We start from the raw sequence: 22,949 nt of genomic DNA on the forward strand, positions 1-22,949 counted from the left end.
GGACAAAAGGAGAAACATATGCTCTCCTCATCCAACACAGGAAATACAGACACTGGTTTGCACGCTTCACTAGGATGGCGTGTGTAGAGACCACTTCAGGGAAAGGAGGATGGCCTTTATCCATAGAGTGGAAGCCAAATGAGGTTAGGACTCCAGATAAGACTCATTGGAAGGGCGCCCGTTAGGGCATTAGGGCATGCTGCCCGGAAGAAATATCTGGTGTATTAGGATTCCCATCTTAATACAGAAGATTCTTAAAGTGAATATGAAGATAAAACCAAAGACTTCTTTTAGGCCTAATGGACAAAGAACTTGGAAAAAAACCCTGGAACTTTGATGTTATATACCAGTGATGGCTAACCTTTTTGCCATTGCGTGCCAGGAGGGGGGACGGAGCAAGGGACGTTTGCATGCGCATGCGCCCACACCCATAATTCTATGTGCCCGTCCCGCGCATGCATACCCCCCTCCCCCCCGTTCCTGGCACGTGATGGCCCAGTAGGCCCGTTTTTCTTTCTCACCTGGCTCCAAATCCTCTCTATGCATCTGGGGAGGGTGAAAACAGCCTTCCCCACCCCCTCGGAGGTCCTCTGGAGGCCTGAAACAGCCCATTTCCCAACTTCTGGTTGGACAGGAAGTGATGTTTTTTGCTATCCCCAGCCTCCAGAGCCTCTCTAGGAGCTGAGTTGGTGGGCCCACTGATATGGCTATGCATGCCACCTGTGGCACGCATGCCATAGGTTCGCCATCATGATTATATACATTGATGTAGAAAGATTACTTTATGCACAAAAATGGAAGAACACAGTGATTCTCACAATGGACGAATGGCTGAAAAAGCTGATGGAGTTAGCAGAGATGGCTAAACGGACTTCTTTGATTAAAGAAAAGGACACAATTAATTTTGTTTCTACGTGGAAACCGCTTCTGGACTTTGTGCTCGAAGTGGGGAAAAAATAAAACTTTGATTTTGGGTTTTGCTGATTAGATAGGTTTGTTGTTATAGAAACAGCTAGCACATATTATTATATAAAAATAAAAAATTGAGGTATCATGTAATTACCTTATTCTACTGCACCAAAAGGAGTCGGAAGTCAATGCTTTTTTTTTTCATCTCTACCTTACACTTTTTTTTCTTCCCCCTTTCCTCCCTTATTTTACCCTTAGTTTCATTTTTCTTTGTATTTCTGTATTTTATACTTTGATAAACTAATTTTAAAAATTGAAATAATAATAAAAATAGAACACAAATAGGCAGGAGTGTTTGCAAAACTGTGAATAGGGGAGCTGGATTTCTAACACCTTTCCTCTATTCCCCAAAACTGATAACTTTAGTTCAAACAAAACAGCAACTACTTTCATTTATTTATATTTATTTTTTCACATCTCCCTCAAAGAGACATTCTGCCTTATTTGGAATCGGTTTTCCACACATTCTTTGCCAAATCTAAGAAGACGACACTAAGAGATGAGTAAAATATCTTGACAAAGATTATAATATGAAAGTACACCAGGATTCCCTCATACATTCAGGAAGAGCATCAGAAGGGGATTGGAAGCTAAAACATATGAGGAACGGATGCAGGAATTGGGCATGTCCAGCGGTGGGTTTCACATTATGTTACTACTGGTTCGCTGCGCATGCGCACCTCACTTCATGTGCGTGCCTGCCTTCCACGCAGGCACCCAGCCTTCCATGTATGCGCTTTGCGTGCACATGTGCCTTCTGCGCAGGGGTGAAATCTAGCAGGTTCTGACAGGTTCTGGAGAACCTGTAGTGGAAATTTTGAGTAGTTCAGAGAACTGGTAGCAGAAATTTTGAGTAGTTTGGAGAACCGGCAAATACCACTTCTGGCTAGCCCTAGAGTGTGGTGGGAATGGAAATTTTGCAATATCTTTCCCCCAGGAGTAGAGAGGGAATGGGGATTTTGCAGTATCCTTTCTCTAGAGTGGGGTGGGAATGGAAATTTTGCAGTATCTTTCCCCTGCCATGTCCACCAAGCCACACCTACCAAGCCACACCATTCCACGACCACAACCAGTAATTTAAAAAAATTGAATTTCACCACTGCTTCCACGCATGCCTCAAAAACATGCCTAAATAGGATGGCATAGAGCTAGGGTGGAGGGCGGGAGGCAGGCCCACCCACAATTTCCGCTACCGGTTTGGGTGAACCGGTCCGAACCGGCTGAATAGCACCTCTGGGTATGTCTAGTTTAATGAAAAGATGGACTAGAGGTGACATGATAGCAGTGTTCCAATATCTAATGGGTTGCCACAAAGAAGAGATGGGGTCAACCTATTCTCCAAAACACCTGAAGGCAAGAGAAGGCACAACGGATGGAAACCAATGAAGGAGAGATCCAAGCTCGAAAGAAATAAATTTCCTGACAGTTAGAGCAATTAATGGCTTGCCTCCAAAAGTTGTGGATGCTTCAACACTGAAGATATTAAAGAAAAGATTGGACAACCATTTGTCTGAAATGGTATGGGGTCTCCTGCTTCTCCTTCATCTTCTGCAGAAGGTTGGATTAGAAGATTTTCATGGTCCCTTCCAACTCTTGCTATTCTGTTAAAATTTGTAACATGGTGAACACCACACATGCCACCTTGTGGATCTGGCACACAAAGAGATACCATGGATGCTTCTGTTTGTAGCTAATAACCTCCGGACAATTCTCAAACTTCAGACCCAAAAGGACAGGTCAATCCAAGAACATAGGCTGATGAAACAGCAAGAAGTTACATTTATTTAGTTATCCTAAAACTGGCTAGAAAGAGACAAATCTCTGTGCGTATGTGTGTATATTATATCACCAGCAGTGCTGTCTGCAATCTTAATTAAAAAGATGATGTTACTTAGTCGGGTAATGAAATGTCTGCAAACAAACAACAAAGCTCAGAGCGCATCAAATATTCCTTTTAATTAAAAAAGAGAAAGCTGACTCACTTATATAGAACAAGAGTTTAGTTTCATACCTGCTAAGCTATTGTTAAGATTCTGAAATATCCAAAAAGAGTTTGGACATTAAGGCAAATAAACTAAAAGCATAATTTAAAGCAAGGATGTCAAACTCAAGGCCCAGGGACCGGATCAGGCCCACGGGGGTGCTTAGATTTGGCCTGTGGGGTTGCCCTAAAGACTGTGAAGGACCGGCCCGCGGTGCCTCTGCCAGCAAAAATGAAGCTTGGTCGGCATGTTAGAAGGGTGAGGTGGATCCGGGGAACTTCTATCATATGTGGTGGGAATGCCCAAAGGCAAAGAAATATTGGAATCTGATAAAGAGTTGGTTGGAAGAAATTTTGTTAATAAACATAGAAGTCAAACCGGAATTTTTCCTTTTGGGAATGACAGAGGGCAAATACAAGAAAGACATAAATTATCTACTACTCCATATACTTACAGTGGCACGGATAGCCTTTGCGCAGAAGTGGAAAGAGAAAGATACTCCAAATGAAGAGGAAATACTACTAAAAATTTTCAACTGCGCAGAAATGGATAGACTCATCTTGGAACTCAAGGATAAAAGCGAAACATTGTATTATAAAATCTGGGCAAAATTCTATGAATGGTTAGGTATAAGGAGGATAGCCAAGACAAATGTGTAGTGTTAGACTAGAATTATATATGTTATTACAGTTAAATATGTATGTGAATTGTATAGATAGGTATATGTAGGTATAGATATGTATAATTGTATAGGAATAAGGTATAAATGACTAATATTATACTATGTTTAAATAACATATAAGGTGTAAGGAATATATTATTATGTATTAACTGAAAGTGTTGGAAGATGCTTGGGACCAGTGATGTCATATCTATGTCCAATGTTTTCAATTTTGAATTACTAATAGAAAACTTTTTAATTTTTTTAAAAAAAATTAAGCTTGGGAGGGCTGAATGCAGCCCTCCTGACCTCCATTTTCACTGGCAGAGGGTTGCAGGAGGCCATTGCAGCTGAAAACGGAGCTCGTGAGGGCCACAGGTGGCACTCCTAAGCTCTGTTTTCGCAGGCAGAGGGTTGCAGGCCATCACAGCTGAAAACGGAGTTCGGGAGCCCATTTTTGCTGACAGAGCATTTGGGGCACCATAGGCGCCCCCTACACGGGGTGAGTGTGGCCCCGCTCACCCAGCCCTCCAAAGTCAAACACAACCCTGATGCGGCCCTCAATAAAATTGAGTTTGACACTCCTGATTTAAAGGAATGCACAATGAATAATATTACACTTTTGCAACAGTAAACCCCAAAACTTGACATGTGTTTTTGCGCAGAAAAGATGGTACATTTGTTTAAAAATATCATTTCAATGTATAAAAATATGGAACCTCCACACATGTGGCTTGCAGAATTCTTGGAATGGATCTCTAAGAAACATGGTTTAAGGTAAATTGGGCAATCAACAAATCACAGTTGAGCCTTGACTTAGTACTATGTGTGAAGTTGTTAACCCTTAAAATGTACTGTACCTACAATAGCCAAAAGTCAGCTTTGACTCACAATCTATTAGAGGTAGAATTTTTGAACATTCCTATTATTCAATATTATGTTATTCAATACTTACAATATTCATATTATTTAATTAACAGGTAAATATATATTTCAAGCAGACACTTAAAGCTATGTAAACTGCTTGCATTCCTAAATATTGCTAAGGACATTGGACTGTGCTTTAAGGAAAAAGTTCAATTTACACTTCTGTCAGTTGCCACATAAACAGACAACTGTAGGATGACCTTGCTTTGTCCTGGATCTCAAAAATGGAATTAAGAGATTAGTTTCTTCCATTTCCCCTCCCACATCCAGTCAGAACTGATGAAGCTTCTCGCATGAGAAGCAAAACGTCTTCCTCCTCAAGGAAAAAAACAGTCAAGTTGCCTTTGTAAAAAAAAAAAAGCACCTTTGAAACAGCCATGACCTGGATGACTGAAAATCTTCATAGACAATCAGGAGGTTGTAAGTTCGATCCTAGGTAGAGGCAGATGTAGGGTTTCCTGCTTGGGCAGGGGGTCCCTCCCAACTCTGTTAATCTGTTACATTGAGACAGGCAGTACTTATATAACAGATTAGCAGAGTTGGAAGGGACCTTGCAGGTCATCTAGTTCAACCCCCTGCCCCAAGCAGGAGACCCTACATCTGCCTCTACCTAGGATCGAAATCGCAACCTCCTGATTGTGAGGCAAAAGCTCCACCTCTAGGCCACCGCAGAGGAAATCTGTGGTGTTATCTAACACCTCTCCATCCTGGGAAGTCCATTTAAGAAGAGGTCAACCTCTGATTCAAAATCCTATGCAATCTCTGACTGAATCTCTTTGCAAATGTCTGACTCCAAAAATGGGAGAAACAGCTTAAGTGTTTTATTATTGTTATTATCATCTCTTTTATTCATTAAACCTGAAACTCAGTCAACTGAACATTTAAAAATGTATCACAAATATCATTGACTGGCCCTGATGGTTGATATGGGTTGCTGCCAGCATCCTAGGTATCAATAATAATAATAATAATAATAATAATAATAATAATAATAATAATAATAATAATAATAATAATAATAATTATTATTATTATTACTATTATTACTATTATTACTATTATTACTATTATTACTATTATTCATTAAACATGAAACTCAGCAGGGATGGTATTCATTTATCTTCGCTACCGCTTCGTAAATGTGAATACTTGCATGTGCTCATTTGCTTTGCTCGCACATGCTGCCTCTGCGCATACGCAGGACCTTCTGCGCATGCACAGAGCGCCAAAAATGTGGATACATGCGACATGATTACATCTGGGTGTGTGGGCGGAGCCACCTGCAGCCGCCACTACCGGTTTTCCCGAACCAGATAGAACCAGCAGAATACCACCACTGAAATTCAGTCAACTGAACATTTAAAAATGTATCACAAATGTAACTGACTGGCTCTGATGGTTGATACGGGTTGCTGCCAGCATCCTATATATCGACCAAGTATCTTCTTAAAATGTATGTTGTTTTGAATAGCAGAGTCTTTTGCAGTTCCGCTGGTGTTATTGCAGGAAGCTGCAATTTCTTGATGTACGGTACTTTGTAAAATTCTTGGACATGGTGCCAAGTGCCCCAATGACAATGGATGTCACTGTCACATGTTTCATCCATTAGGGTGGATAAAAATCAATGATTTTTTTAAAAAAATAAAAAACAATCAATTTTTTTTTATTTAAATCGGATTTTTTTTATTTAAATCGGATATTTTTGATTTTTATCAAATTTATTTTAATAAAAAACGGGGTAAAAATCTATCGTAAGATAGTTTTCTATTTAAGATACATAAATAATTTAGTTTATTCAGCATGAAATGGAGCTTAGTTACGTAGCATGAGGCTGTATATTCTGCAACACTGGGACTATCGGTGAGCAACAGTGGGTCAAAGGAGTAGCAGAGATGACAGTTGCTCTTTAAAAACTATGATTTAAATCGAGTTGATTTAAATCAAGCCTTTTTACTACTGATTTAAATCATGATTTAAATTGTGATTTAAATCAACTTGATTTAAATCAAATCCACCCTGTCATTCATAATAGCATAATTTTGATGGCCAGGTCACAATATTCCATTATTATTTTTTTCCAGTTCTTTTTCTTCGACTCTGGCATCTCATGGTATGGCAATATCAATAAATTGTAGGCTTCGGTTTTCAACAACTGTGATATCTGGCGTGTTGTGTTCCAAATGACGATACGTCTGAATTTGAAAGTCCCAAATTCCCACCTTTTTATTTTCAACCACTTTTTCCACTTTATCTTCCCATGACTTTTTGGATACAGGCAAGTCGTGTTTTTTACATAATGACCAGTGGATTAATTTAACAACTTGGTCATGTCTAACTTTGTAATCAGTTTGTGTAATTTTGCTGCACTCACATATTAAATGTGAAACAGTTTCAACTTTGTCGTTGCAAAGTCGGCAGTTTGGATTGTCCGTGGATTTTTGTATCATTATCATTAATTATTATTATTATTACTCACGGTTAATAACTGATGGGGGGAAAAGGAAATGAATAGGCTGTTTAATGTGTCAGATTCAATTAGAAGAGGTGTTTCTGAATGTACAGGAGTATAACTGCCACACAGGTCTGTCACTCATCAAACCAGCCATCTCATTTTCTAGGGTAATACAGCTGGAGGTGTTATCTGCTACAACCTAGGATCCTGTAAATAGATGTGATTGTTTGAATGAATCAGAAAGATACTAGGTTTGAGGGATCCTTGATGCTCTCTGAGTTTGGATGTGTTCCTGAAAACATTTCATTACCCAAACTAGGTAGTACGATCAGTGCTACTGTGTTTCCCCAAAAATAAGACCAGGTCTTATATTATTTTTTGCTCCCAAAGTTGCATTAGGGCTTATTTTCTGGTTGGGTCTTATTTTTTGGGGAAAAATGGTACTAATTGCATCTGTCTGGCTGATGATCTTAACCGGGGCTTATTTTTGGGGATAGGGCTTATATTACGAGCATCCTGAAAAATCATGCTAGGACTTATTTTCTGGTTGGGTCTTATTTTCAAGGAAGCAGGGTAGCTAATCAAAGGGGAATGAAACATGTGCAAGAAAACAACCAAGGTCAAAGTACACCAAGGATCCCTCATTTCAACCCTGAGCTATAAATATTCTCCCTAATAGGTGCCGCATTTACATTCCTCCACTCATCTCAAACCAATATTCCAAACAGAGTCCAAAACTTTGGATTGCTCCGCTCAGCAAGCAATTAATAATTGAGGTAGTCCTTGACTTAGAACCACAATTGAACCCAAAATTTCTGTTGTCAAGTGAGACGGTTGTTAAGTGGGCTTTTCAACCTTTCTTGCTACATTCGTTAGGTGAATCACTGCAGTCGTTAAGTAAGAATACTGTTAAGGGAATCTGGCTTCCCCACTGACTTTGCTTGTTAGAAGGTCGCAAAAGGTGATCACATGACCCTGAGGACAATGCAACCATCATATATATATGCCAGTTGCCAAGCATCTGAATTTTGATCACGTGACCCTGAGGATGCCGTAAAGGTTGTACGTGTGAAAAATAAGTCATAAGTCATGTCTTCAGGGCCACTGTAATTTTGAATGGTCACTAAATGAATGGTTGTAACAAGTGGTGGGATTCAAAAAATTTTATTACTGGTTCTGTGGGCGTGGATTGGTGGACTTGGATTGGTGGGCATGGCAGAAGGATACTGTAAAATCTCCATTCCCTCCCCACTCCAGGGGAAGGTTACTGCAAAATCCCCATTTCCTCCCCACTCCAGGGGAAGGTTACTGCAAAATCCCCATTTCCTCCCCACTCCAGGGAAGGTTACTGCAAAATCCCCATTTCCTCCCCACTCCAGGGGAAGGTTACTGCAAAATCCCCATTTCCTCCCCCCTCCAGGAGAAGGTTATTGCAAAATCCCCATTTTTTCCCCCATTCTAGGGGAAGGTTACTGCAAAATCCCCATTTTCTCCTGATCAGCCGTGACTTAGGAGGCAGAGAGTAGATGGGGGCGGGGCCAGCCAGAGGTGGTATTTACCGGTTCTCCAAACTACTCAAAATTTCCGCTACCAGTTCTCCAGAACTGGTCAGAACCTGCCTCTGGTTGTAACTTGAGGACTAGCTGTATACAAAATCATAGTAGAAAAAGAAATAAAAGTTATTCTTAAATCCAGAAAGGTCAATTCTGAGAAAAAAAAAACAAAAAACCATCCAACCAGCCATACAGACCGCCAGTGCTGTAACTCAGAGTGAATTATGAAAAATCAAAAGCATAATGCTATCGTTCTCAACCAGAGATCCATAACTTCTATTAAAGATTCATCAATGTCAAAAATAAAATCAAAGTGATTTATGGCATCCTTGGAAAGTCTTTTGAGTGGAGAATAGATGAAATGCCTTCTGAAATAAGGAAGCCTTATATGGACATTTGTTGAAAGAAGAGAAGAGCGAGCGGAGGATTAATGAATTTAAAAAGGAGTTAAAGAGGCAGGAGAAAAAATAGCATTTGCTATTTGGGAAGAAAGCCGGAAATCATAATTCGATCTTTTCCTTCTTTTTTTTTTTTAACATTTCCTTTCTTTTTCCTTATTTTAAACCCACTTTTTTCTGATTTTTCTCTTTAACATTCTATAATTATTGTACTGTATTGTATTATTGTATTTTTTTTTAAAAAAAAGTAACTCTGGTTACTACCTGGATGGGAAATAGGTAGGAAACCCCAGGTTGTAGAGTCAACTGGAAAATTGGAAGGACTTCCTAAAAGAAGCAAAGGCTAGCTAATTCTGGATTTTTGCCATTAAACCATTTTATAAACCTACCAATCAGAAATCCGGATGAATTCAGTAGAATTTAAAGGTAAAGGTTCCCCTCGCACATATGCGCTAGTCATTCCCGACTCTAAGGGGCAGTGCTCATCTCCGTTTCAAAGCCAAAGAGCCAGTGCTCTCTAAAAGCGTCTCTGTGGTCATGTGGCCGGCATGACTAAACACCAAAGGCACACAGAACACTGTTACCTTTCCACCAAAGATCGTCCCTATTTTTCTACTTGCAGTTTTTACGTGCTTGCCAGCTGCTAGGTTGGCAAAACTTGGGACAAATAACGGGAACTCACCTCGTTACGCGGCACTAGGGATTTGAACCGCTGAACTGCCGACCTTTTGATCGACAAACACAGCGTCTTAGCCACTGAGCCACCGCGTCAGTGGTGGAGTAGAATTGATTCTTAGGGAACTAAGAGTAAGTTAGTTACTTAGTTCACTCTTAGGGATCTAAGAGTGGAGTAGAACTTACTCGTTAGGAAATAAGAGTAAGTTAGTTATTTACTAACTTACTTAGTTCACTCTTAGGGAACTAAGAGTGGAGTAGAACTTACTTTTGGGGAACTAAGAATAAATTAGTTACTTACTAACTCACTTAGTTCTCACTTAGGGAACTAAGAGTGGAGTAGAACTTACTCTGGGAACTAAGAGTAAGTTAGTTATTTACTAACTTACTTAGTTCACTCTTAGGAACTAAGAGTGGAGTAGAATTTACTCTTTGGGAACTAAGAGTAAGTTAGTTACTTACTAACTCACTTAGTTCTCACTTAGGGAGCTAAGAGTGGAGTAGCTTATCTTTGGGAACTAAGAGTAAGTTACTTACTTACTAACTTACTTAGTTCACACTTAGGGAACTAAAGAGTGGAGTGGATTTTCTTAGGGAAATCAGATCAGATTGCACCTAAAATTTAATTCTTCAACCAGGAACAATCATAGGAGACAGCAATGTATCCTAAGAAAATAATGTGACCTATAACCTACAAGCATTAAATTTCGTGACTGTTGGAAGTTACAACAGCACTGAAATAAGTGACTTAGGACTAGTTTACGGCCATTACAACATGATCATGTGATCAAAATTCAGGTGCTTGGCAATTGGGATATATTTATGACAGTGACACCAGAGGTGGGTTTTACATAATTTTACCACCGGTTCACCACGCCCCAAAAATGTGAGCGCCCTCTGTCCATGCACTATGCTCGTGTGCGCGGCTTGCACATGGCTTAAAAAACGTGGCTAAATAGGATGGCATAGCACCAGGGTGGGTGGGTCACCAACCTCACAGTTCGCCACTACCGATTCGCCGGAACCGGTTGAATACCACTTCTGAGTGACACTGGCCCAGACTCGTGTTTGTATGTAACCATTTGTAACCTTCCCAGCTGGCTTCTGACGAGTCCTCGAGTTATGACCACAATTGAGCCCAACATTTCTGTTGCTAAGTGAAAGATTTGTTAAGTGAGCTTTGCCACATTTTACGACTTTTCTTGCCGCAGTTGTTAAGTGAATCCCTGCATTTGTTAAGTTAGTAACATGGTTGTTAAGCGAATCTGGATTCCCTATTGACTTTGCTGGTCAGAAGGTCACAAAAAGGTGACCACATGACCCCTGGACAGTGCGACCATCATAAATATGAAACAGTTGCCAAGCATCTGAATTTTGATCATGTGACCATGGGGATGCTGCAACGGTCATAAGTGTGAAAAATGGTCATAAGTCACTTTTTTCAATGCCTTTGTAATTTCGAACAGTCACTAAATGAATGATTGTAAGTCAAGGACTACCTGTATAGTCAACGGGGGGGGGGGTCAGATTTGCTTAATGATCACAGGATTGATTTAACAACCATAGTGATTCACTTAACAACCATGACCCAAAGGTAAAATGGGGAAGACTCGCTTAACAAATGCCTTGCTTAGCAAAGGTAATTTTGGGCTCAATTGTGGTCATAAGACAAGGACTACCTATACAGTTTGGCAAGGACTACCTTGACTTACAGCAGTTTGCTTAGTGACCGTTCAAAGTTACAACAGCACTGAAAATGGGACTTATGACCATTTTTCACACTTATGACCGTTGCAGCATCTCCACGGTCACGTGATTTACATTTGGATGCTTGGCAGCGGACTCATAGTTATGATGTTTGCAGTATCCCGGGGTAGCCTGATCCCTTTTTCCGACTTTCTGATGAGCAAAGTCAATGGGGAAGCCAGATTCACTTAACAACCGTGTTACTAATTTAACAACTGCAGTGATTCACTTAACAAATGAGGCAAGAAACGTCGCAAAATGGGGTAAAACTCAACAAATTTCTTGCTTAGCAACGTAAATTTTGGGCTCAATTTTGGTCATAAATTGAGGACCACCTGTATTCATTTTCTGTAAAACATCTTTTTCTCTTCCTCTGCTAAAAAGGAAGAATCTGAGATTTGGGGTTCAACGAAGTAAAGGCCAAATTTTTCCTGGCCACGAAGGCTGAATGCTTTTCAGGGCATTTCTTACATTTCTCTAACAGAGGCAGGAATGTAACAACGTGTTTCTGCTGTACTTAAAAGACAATTAAAACCTTCTGCAACCGGATGTCTTACAGATATGTGGCTACTATAATACATGGCCGCTAGCCAGAATAATAATAGTTGAGGCATACCTCTATGACGTGCTCACCTATTTAGCAAAAACTAACATCTAATTAGACAAACCACCAGAGGTTTTAAATATTTATTCATTTTAATAAGTAGACGTACAAAATATCAACCAGAAACCTGGTATATTCCAACTATGCTTTGTAATCTGAGTCATCATTTGAATCAACCTCTCCTTCCACCTTCTAGTTCTGAGCAATTTCCACGAGTCTTGCTTAGATAAAATGAGGATTTAAATATGATCGGTACTGAAGCAATCTGACCTGGAAGATCCTGTTTATAGTCATTCGATATGAGTGACACAAGTCATTCAGATGAGTTAGGCAAGAGTGGGAGATGCTGTATTTTTCGAGTATAAAACGCACCGGATTATAAAATGCACCTTAGTTTTTGGGGAGGAAAATAAGAAAAAAGGTGATTGGCAGGTGGATCGGCCTCCTGGAGCAATAGGTTCCTTCGTTGTGAGCTCTGTGCCTTGCTTTTTTTGCTTTTTTTTCTGCCTCTGAAACTTCTGAAACTCTGTTTCAGAAAAAACTTTTTTTCCTGCCTCTGAAAGCCTCCAAAACAGAGCTTCAGAGGCTTTTTTCCTGTTTGGGGGCTTTTTTTCTGAAGCTCTGTTTGTGGGGCTTCTTTTCTGAAGCTTCATTTATGATGCTTTTTTCACCCTCTGAAACCTCCGTTTGAGAAGCTGGGTGGGGCTACATTCGGAGTATAAGACCCACCCAGATTTTCACCCTCTGTTTGGGGGGAAAAAGGTACGTCTTATACTCCAAAAAGTACGGTAATTTAGAAGGTAGGACAAGATTTTGTTTCACAGGACGTCTCTTGTCATCAAGTTCGGCGTCCTATTTCCAATAATGGCCGCCTCTGATGCTTCTTGGAAAATCTCCTGTAAGTCAAAGCACTTCCGTGTCTACCTCTTCAGAAAATTATATTCACAGATATACGATTAAGACTTCGACTTGCAACCATTCGTTTAGTGACCGTTCGAAGTTACAATGGCAGTTGGAAAAAAAGGGGGGGGATTTATGATCGTTTTTTTGAAGTCAATGGGGAAGACTGTGTTACTGACTTAACAACCGCAATGGTTCGCTTAACAACTGTGAAAAGAAAGGTCGTAAAACTCAAGTGCCTTGCTTGTTAAATTTGAGCTCAATTGTGGTCACTGAGGACTACCTGTGGAAGCGATGGAGTGACAAGTGTACTTAAAGCAGTTTTACAATGAAAGTGACGATGATGCTGATATCAGTTTAGTCCTGTCCGACTTTTTGGTGGAATCTATGGGCCAAGTCTCTCCACATCATCTGACCTTGCACTACTTTTCAATAAAGTATAATTACTTTTATCTGGTTGCATTTCCAGTCTGGTCTACCTGATAAGGCTGACAGTTAACCAACACGGATAAAATTCTAATGACTACACTCCCACATACTAAATTTGATGAATCTTATTATGTTTCCTGCTGACCAAAATATTATGGTGTAAGCAGTGGTGGGTTTCAAAAAATTTTTACTACCGGTTCTGTGGGTGTGGCTCGGTGGGTGTGGCAGGGGAAGGATACTGTAAAATCTCCCATTCCCACCCCAATCCAGGGGAAGATTACTACAAAATCCCCATTTCCTCCTGATCAGCTGGGACTTGGGAGGCAAAGAATAGATGGGGGCAGGGCATCAGAATTTTTACTACTGGTTCTCCGAACTGCTCAAAATTTCTGCTACCGGTTCTCCAGAACTGGTCAGAACCTGCTGAAACCCACCTCTAAGTGTAGGCAGTAGTGGGATTCAGCCGGTTCTGGCGAACTGGTAGCAGTGAGTGTGGTAGGCCCCACCCACCCACCCGGATGTAATGCCATCCTATTTAGCCACGTTTTGGAGGCTGTGCGCATGCACAGAAGGGCGCGTGTGAGCAAAGAGCATGCACAGAAGGTGCGCGCACTCACATTTGCGAACCGGTAGGGAAGATAACTGAATCCCACCTCTGGGTGCGAGTCCAGAAAATGCATTAATTAATTCAGTTTGATTTGATCGGTTTCTAAGCTCTTTCTGCGACCCAGAGATGCTGGGAAAATCCTGTTGATATGTGACTGTAAATCAGAACTGTGTTTTTACATTTCCAAGGATCTGTCCCAAACTGGTTGTGGTTGCCTAGGCAACCTATTGTGTGCATTCCGATAGCTTTTATAAATGGTGGGAAAGAAATCTTAAATAGCGTAACGACAAATTGCCAGATCTTGATCCAACTAGGATTTTGCATCCCATGAATCAAGTTTCATTGTGATTTATGATATTCACACGACGGTATCATTTTGCAAATGACATCAATGGACACTATTGGACAATTACCAAAGGTGTAATCTGTATCATTTGCCATGATTTGACCTGCTCTTTGATTTAATGGACAATCACAAAACATTGGAGTTTACTTCCCCCCCAAAATTGTGTGTTTTTCTGTTAATGTACAGGCAGTCCTTGACTTACGACGACAATTGAATCCAAAATTCCTATGGCTAAGTGAGACAGCTGAGTGAATTTTGACCTATTTTACGATTTTTCTTCCCATGGCTGTTTAAATGAATCACTGCGGTTATAAGTTAATAACCTGATTGTTAAGCGAATCTGGCTTTCTCATCGACTTTACTGGTCAGAAGGTCGCAAAAAGGGGACCACATGACCCCGGGACACTGGAACCGTCATAAATATGAGTCAGTTGCTAAGTGGCTCAATTTTGATCACGTTGGATGCTGCAATGGTCATAAATGTGAAAAAATGGTCGTGAGTCACTGTTTTCAGTGACACTGTAACTTCACATGGTCACTAAATGGACTATATACATACACTGCACAGTTCAAAAAGAGATTTATGCAGCAGCAGCACACTGAACTAGGATGGGAAATTCTCTGGGAATCCCAAAGATGTAGGCCAGATTAGAATTTGAAAAAAAGAGGCTGGAAGAAGGCAAGGCATGTCTTTAATGCTGGGAAGAGCTTGAGCTGATCAAATTTTTTTCTATATATATAAAAGCAAAATACCATTCATGCATCATCACGAAATCTCCAGAACCGTAAAGCATACAAACTTGAAATTTGGCATATATGTTCCTCTTGGCTTCTAGGTGCTCACTAAGAAAGGATTTTTCAAAATGACCATCAGATCATTAGTATTTCTTATATTATTATTAACACGCTCGGATGCTAAGGAGTTAGATGTTCTACTCCCCCTCCCCACCTGAAAAGAACTCTGTTCCAACTGCCACTTGGGCATGGGCATGGCCAGCACATGACTCACCCAGCCTGCGGGCTGGGAGTTTAGACATTCTGTTCTGCCTCCCCACCCGAAAAACGCTCTGATACTAAGGAGTTAGCTATTCTACTCCCCCTCCCCACCTGAAAGGGAGAGAAGGGGATAAGATAGGGGAGGCTTCTGTGAGGCCAGCCTGAGGGAGAGAAGGGGAGAGGAGAGGCCGATGGTAACTACTCATGTTCAAGCTTTAATTGTCAATTTATCAAGCCCAATCACATAGTTTCATCCAGTTACTAGTTTCCTATAAAGCTATGGAATGTTGGACTTGCTTTGCAGATGAATAGGAAACGCTAGATTGGTAGGTTGCAATAAGAAGTTTAAAAATAAGACAAGATTAAGATAGGTCCATAAACAGGTAGCCCTCGGCTTACTGCCAAAACTGAGCCCAAAAATTATGTTGCTAAGTGAGACATGTGTTAAGTGAGTCTTGCCCCATTTTACGACCTTTCTTGCCACCGTTATTAAGTGCATCATCATGGCTGTCGATGTTAGTAACATAATTAGTAAGTGAATCTGGCTCCCCCCTTGATTTGGCTGGTCAGAAAGTCACAAAACATGTCATATGACATAATCCTGGGACACTACAACCGTCATAAATAATGAGTTAGTTGCCAAGCATCTGGATTGTGAGCACCTATTCCAGTTGAGAGAAATTCCCTGAAGATGGTAAAGGTAAAGGTTCCCCTCGCACATATGTGCTAGTCGTTCACGACTCTAGGAGGCAGTGCTCATCTCCGTTTTGAAGCCGAAGAGTGTCCAAAGACGTCTTCGTGGTCATGTGGCCGGCATGACTCAATGCCAAAGGCGGATGGAACCCTGTTACCCTCTCACCAAAGGTGGTCCCTATTTTTTCTACTTGCATTTTATTCGTGCTTTCGAACTGCTAGGTTGGCAGAAGCTGGGACAAGTAACGGGAACTCACCCCATTATGCGGCACTAGGGATTTGAACCGCTGAACTGCTGACCTTTCGATCGACAAGCTCAGCATCTTAGCCACTGAGCCACCGCGTCCCACCACTGAAGATGGGAGTCCAGTATAAATTCAAAAATAAAGCTCAGAAGAGTAAACCTCTGGTCTCGGTAACCAATCCAAATTCGATCTCACCTCATTATCCCGGGACACGTATATTTGCCTTCATTCGTCAGTCGTCAGGAATCTGAATTTTAATCACGTGACTATGGGAATGCTGCAACAGTCGTTAAGAGTCCCTAGGGAGTTGGGCGGCATAGAAATGCGACTAATAATAAATAAGTGTGAAAAACAGTCAGAAGTCACTTTTTCAAGTGCCGTTGTAACTTTGAACGGCCATTCAATGTACTGTTATAAATTGAGGACTACCTGTAGTTACATCAAGAAGCCAGATCTTGATCCAACAAAAAGTGGACAAATACCATCCAATCTCTAACTCTGGGGAGAAGGTTGTTGAATAAGTGATGCTGAAGTGACGTCAACTTACAGCTTTCATTTAGTGACCATTCAAAGTTACGGAAAAAAGTGACTTACGACCATTGTTTCAACATCCCTATGATCAAGTGATCAAAATTTGGTCGCTTGGCAACTGGCTCATATTTATGACAATTGCAGTGTCCCAAGTCACGGAAAATCCTCTTTTGTGGCCTTCTGACAAGCAAAATCAATCAGGAAGCCAGATTCGCTTCACAACCATGTTACTAAGTTAACAACTGCTGTGATTCACTTAACAACTGGTTGTTGTTAAGTGAATTGCAGCAGTTGGTCGTAAAAGGGAGCGGAACTCACTTAATAACTGTGTCATGTAGCAACAGGAATTTTGGGCTCAATGGTAATTATACTTATAGATATAGGTTTGGGAGGATACAGATTTATTTGGACCCCTGGCAGGGCAGGTTCAGGCCTGGGCATGAGATGGAAATCGTATTGATTACAATCATGTTGCAAAAGGCAAGCAGTTGGAAAAAGACAGTAAGAAAAAAAAAAGTTAAGGAGATAATTTTTTTAAAAAAATAACTTCTTGTTGCAATATAAATTGTCATTCTGCAAATAAGTCGAAAGGAGTTTTGTTGTCTTTAAAGAGACACAACTTATACAGCTAGTCTAGTCTTTGACTTACTACCAGGGTGGATAAAAATCAATGATTTTTTTTAAAAAAATCAAAAAAATCAGATTTTTTTTGATTTAAATCGGATTTTTTTGATTTTTATCGAATTTATTTTAATAAAAAACTTTGGGGGTAAAAATCTATCGTAAGATAGTTTTCTATTTAAGATACATAAATCATTTAGTTTATTCAGCATGAAATGGAGCTTAGTTATGTAGCGTGGGGCTGTATATTCTGCAACACTGGGATTATCGGTGAGTCAACAGTGGGTCAAAGGAGTAGCAGAGATGACAGTTGCTCTTTAAAAATTATGATTTAAATTGAGTTGATTTAAATCAAGCCTTTTTACTAGTGATTTAAATCATGATTTAAATCAACTCGATTTAAATCAAATCCACCCTGCTTACTACAGCTCATTTAGTGACCGTTCAAAGTTACCACGCCTCTGGAAAAATGTGGCTTATGACTATTTTTCATACTTATGACCACTGCAGTATCCCCATGGTCACATGATCAAAATTCAGATGCTTGGCCCTACTGATTCATATTTATGACGGCAGCAGTGTCCTGGGGTTATGGGATCAGCCTTTGTGACTGTCTGACCTGCAAAAGTCCATGGGGAAGCCAGATTCGCTTAACAACCATGTTACTCGCTTAACAAATGCAATGATTCACTTAACAACTGCGGCAAGGAAAGTTGCAAAATGGGGCAAACTCACTTCACGAATGTTTCGCTTAGCAACATAGATTTTGGGCTCAGTTGTGGTCGTAACTCAAGGATGAGCTGTAATCTCTGTTCATGCTGTGTTAAGCGCTGAATAAAGTTGTGATTGTTCAGAATACAATAAATTCCCCGTGTTCTGTTACACTCTAAGGAAAATGTCATTAATTAAATTCTGCTATTCAGGAATTAAAAGAGGAAGTTTGTTTATACATAAGAGATGGGATATGGGAAGAAAAGATCATGTGTTGTATTTAAGAGAAGGTGATAAGTTATTTAAACCGTTTATACTTGTGATGAAGGGGGAAATTATTTCTTTCTATATCTATGGAAATTCTCAGCCATTCAGGTCATAGTTGTCCCCAAAAGTGCTTTTTTTTTCAAGAGGCAACTGGACTTTCTGTTTTTTCTTTGAAGATGTTTCGCTTCTCATCCAAGAAGCTTCTTCAGCTCTGACTCATTCACTGTGAGCTGAAAAAGCTTCTTGGATGAGAAGCGAAACGTCTTCAAAGAAAAAACAGAAAGTCCAGTTGCCTCTTGAAAAAAAAAAAACTTTGTGATATTTCTTTCTATATTTCTTTTCTCTTTTTTGCCGTCTTTTTTTTTTGGCTTTTCTGTTTTTCTTTCTAGTGTTTTCTGCACCTTCTATTTTTTTCTCTTTAGTTTGTGTTTGTTTTTTTATCTTTGCAATTGTCATTCTTAATGAAATCGCTATTTGAAAAAAGAGAAACACTGATGTAGAGATTGTTTGCTTCCCTTGTTTCCTTCTCACTCACTCTCCCTATGCCTAGAACCCTATAAAACTGGGAAACACTGCATTGAAGAGGCCTTGGTGATACCCTGAGCTCGGTTGTTAGCATCACCGTCTAAAATGAAAATGAAAGCAGCATTTTCGTTTTCTGCAAACGATAATACAATGCACTTAATGATCTCTGTCTCGCTCTTCCTGAAGCTCTTAACGTAGGTTAAAAAAAAAAAGTCATTGAAAATAACAACTCATTTTTTCAGTTGGAAACAGTGTCTGGCTTTGACACAGACCGAAGCATTAAATTAATGCTTTTTGATTAATTAATTAAGCTCAAAACTGCCCAAAGAGCTACTGATTCAGTTCAACAGAGGAATTATTGAGTCTGTCATCTGCACTTCCATAATTGTCTGACTTCAACGGAGAATTAGAACTGCAGAAAAAAACAATTGCTACCAACTTGCCTTCCATTGAGGACCTGTATACTGCACGAGTCAAAAAGAGGGCTGTGAAAATATCTACAGACCCTCTCACATCCTGGACATAAATTGTTTCAACTTCTACCCTCAAAATGACGCTATAGAGCACTGCACACCAGAACAACTAGACATAAGAACAGTTTTTTTCCCAAATGCCATCACTCTGCTTAACAATTAATTCCCACAACACTGTCACATCATTTACCAAGACTGTATTACTATTATTCTTCTCTTCCTTACTAGTATCTGTCACTTCCCACTTATTACTATAACCATGTTGCTTGTATCTTCCAATTTATATTGTTTTTCTTTGTTTCCTAGTACGATTTGATAGCTTATTAGTAACCTTGACTATCACTAGGTGTCGTATCTTTTTATTTTCGATGGATGTATTTTATTCTCCTTATGTACACTGAGAGCATACACACCAAAGACAAATTCCTTGTGTGTCCAGTCACTTGACCCATAAAGAATTCTATTCTATTCTAATGCATTTACCGGGTTCTTACTGTCCTGCTACTCTAAAACACAAACCAATCAATCGGGCAGGGTTGTTTTTTATTTTTGTTTTTACAGCTAAGGTTAAAAGCAGGCAAGTTCAGCGTAGTGGCAGAACTATTGTAGGTTTTTTAAGCAAGGCGGGACCTAAACATTTCAGATGTGCTGGCAATAAGGATAAACAAGAATAGTCAGCCCCAGAGGGATGAAGCAGGTTGGTAGGGAAAAGGGGGAGAACTGAGCCGTTTTAAAACAAAAACAAGACAGAATTATTTTATGGCAGGGTGCAAGGGAGTGAAAATGACATGTAGGGGAGAATGTCTATCGATCCCGGGAGGTTAGAGGCTGCTTTTCAGCCTTGGGGAATGAAAAAGGAGCTCTCCGCTGCTCCATTTTGTGACCAACCAAGGGAAGCGAACAAGCAGGCGGACGGGGAGGCACATTCATGTTTAATCTCTGCAGGACCAAATTAAGAAGCAAGGAAGAGAAACAGGAAGGAGGCAAAAGCAGAGCTTCTTCTGGAAGGAAGGGATGTTTGGGAAGAGAGGTAGGCTTAATTTGGTGCTCGTCTCATCACTAGGCTATCAGGCTGTGCTTGCAGACTGGGAAAATGGGGGGTCTAATAGGAAAAAAACCCTTTATATTACATTTCCCAGGGCCCCGTTTTCCTTCTGCACTACCCGCAGATTGGTGATGGAGAGGGAGGGCAGAGGGAGGGGAGGGTTTCCTCCCCTCTTCCTCTGCATCCTGTTTGAGGCCAAGGGGAGGGGTTCAAATCTTGCCTTTTCCAGCCTTCCCACACAAAGGCATTTTCAAGATCAATACCCCCCCCCCCAAATTAGGATCCCTATATATATCCTTCTCATCCTTGCTTGTGTGTGTGTTTGTTTATGGGGAGAGGAGGGGGGGTGTTTGCCTTTGCCTGCTGAGAAACTCTCCCTGTTGGGAAGGGAGCATATAGTCCAACACATCTGGAGGGGTTTGGGTTTGGGATGGGTTGGGGGTGTTAGGGATTTGGGAGTGGGGGGGGGAGACTGCATAATCACCCACAATGCACTGCAGCAGCCTCTCACCCCCACCCCTCCAAACCTCCATCCCCTCCTGAACCTGAAAACATCCTGTTCTTCGTGGTGCATGGGAGGATGGAGGGGGCCTTTGCAAGACCCCCTCCCTTTTTCTCCCACTCCCACCACCCCATACCAAGCAGAACTTTTCAGCCTGGCAAATTCTAAAATCCAACCAGCCGCTCTCTTCAACATTCTTTTTTTTTGGGAGGGACCACTTGACATGAAGCATCACCCCAATTCTCTCATCTGTGATAAGCTGAACCCCCAAACCTCTCTCCTCCACTCAGCTTTTCAGGAAGCCCACTCATAGAAACTTCTGCCTTAGCATAATCGCGAAATCCACCCCCCTCCAAAGAAAAAGGAAACCAGGGTTTGAAAGAAACCCTTTGCCTGAACCCCATTAATTCTGGGGTTCTGGGGGGGAATAATAATAGGAATAATAAGAATAATAAGTAGAACCATTAGTACCAGTCAATCGTATTTGTGACACATTTTTAAGTGTTCAGTTGACTGAGTTTCATGTTTTTAATGAATAATAATAATAATAATAATAATAATAATAATAATAATAATAATAATAGATCGATTCGATCTGTCCCTTTCTCCGAGTTGGGGGGGGGATCGTCGCTCCTCACCTCCCACCCCACTGCTTTGCAGGGCTATCGGATCATCCCCGCCGGCGTACCGGGAGATCTCCCATCACCGAAGGTGACCCGCTGGCTGGGATCTCCCCCCGCCCCCTTCCATCCATCGCCCGCGACGCCTCGCAGTGGATCGCAAGGGGAAATCCGCTCGGCTGCTGCGCAAGGGAAAGATCCCCAAAACGGCGAGCGATGGAAGCAGAAGAGGAGCAAGGAGAAAAATCCCCGCGGCCAGGCCAAACCGGGGTTCCGCCTTTCTCTTCCTTTCCCTCCAGGGCTCCGGCCGGGTCGTCGAGTCCCAAGCCCAGCCCCGACAAGAGAGCCCCAGCCCCGCGGCTTCCCTTATTACCGGCCCTCTCCGCCCGCAGTTGGGGCGCGGAGCTTTACCTGGACTTGCTGGCGGCGGCTGAGCCGAGGCTCGTGGACGAAGGGATTGGGGGCGGCGGCCGGCTCGTCCTCCCCCCGGTTCGAGCCGCCCTCCATGGCCGGATCTCCCCCCTTCCAGCCTGGGATGCGTCCCCAAGGCCCGGAGCCCGGGGCCTGGTCGGGGGAAAGGGGACGAAGGATGGCGAGACGGAGGGAAGAGGGAGCGAGCGAGCGAGCGGCCGCGCGGTTGGAGGGACGCCCTGGCACCGGAGTCGGGCGGCAGCAGGGAGCCAGGATGCTAAGGAGGGAGGCGGGGCTCGGCGCGGTCGTCTCGGCGACGGCATGGCTGGGGGGACGGACTTTCGCTTTGGAGGGACCGGATGGAGGAGGAGGAGGAGGACTCGGCATCCCTGCGCAGCGCTCCATCCATCCCTCCATCGCTCCGTCTGTCTATGAGCCTCCCCGTTCTCCGCTAGGCAAAAAGTCGCTCTCAGCGGGGAAGCCAGTAGAACCATGGAAAGCAAGAGGAGGCAACGTTGGGCAAGGGCACCGCTGCCCAAAACATCTGGAAGGCGCCAAGTCGAGAGGCTTTCTTTCTTTCTTTCTTTCTTTCTTTCTTTCTTTCTTTCTTTCTTTCTTTCTTTCTTTCTTTCTTTCCTTCCTTCCCTTCCTTCCCCCCCAACTTCTTTCCCTTCCTTCCACCCTCCCTCCCCTTCCTTCCTTCTTTCCTTCCTTTCCTTCCTTCCTTCCTTCCATTTTTTCCTTCCTTCCTTCCCTCCCTCCCCTTAGTTCCTTCCTTCCCTTTCTCCCTCTCCTTAGTTCCTCCCTTCCCTTTTTCCTGTCTCCCTCCCTCCCCTTAGTTCCTTCCTTCCTTCCCTTTTTTCCTTCCTTCCTTCCTTCCTTCCTTCCTTCCTTCCTTCCTTCCTTCCTTCCTTCCTTCCTCCCCTTAGTTCCTTCCTCCCTTCCCTTTTTCCTCCCTCCCTCCCTCCCTCCCCTTAGTTCCTTCCTTCTTTTTTGTACGACTGTAATTTTGTTGCTTGTATCCTTACGATTTATATTGATATTGTTTCCTGATTGCTTA

General features: G+C 41.8%; 1 protein-coding gene across 1 annotated transcript in view; it reads right to left on the reverse strand.

Annotated features, from left to right (window-relative positions):
• LPCAT4 (lysophosphatidylcholine acyltransferase 4) overlaps positions 1-22,160 on the reverse strand; it is a 63,047-nt gene extending 40,887 nt beyond the window's left edge. The window contains exon 1 of the mRNA XM_034411488.2: positions 21,890-22,160. Coding sequence (XP_034267379.1) covers positions 21,890-21,985 — 96 coding nt within the window. The 5' untranslated portion in view covers positions 21,986-22,160. The remainder of the gene's footprint in view (positions 1-21,889) is intronic.
• Between the last annotated feature and the right edge of the window lie 789 nt (positions 22,161-22,949).

The sequence above is a fragment of the Pantherophis guttatus genome, chromosome 4 (genome assembly GCF_059756535.1).
Source record: "Pantherophis guttatus breed Tessera chromosome 4, ASM5975653v1, whole genome shotgun sequence".
Taxonomy (NCBI): Eukaryota; Metazoa; Chordata; class Lepidosauria; order Squamata; family Colubridae; genus Pantherophis; species Pantherophis guttatus.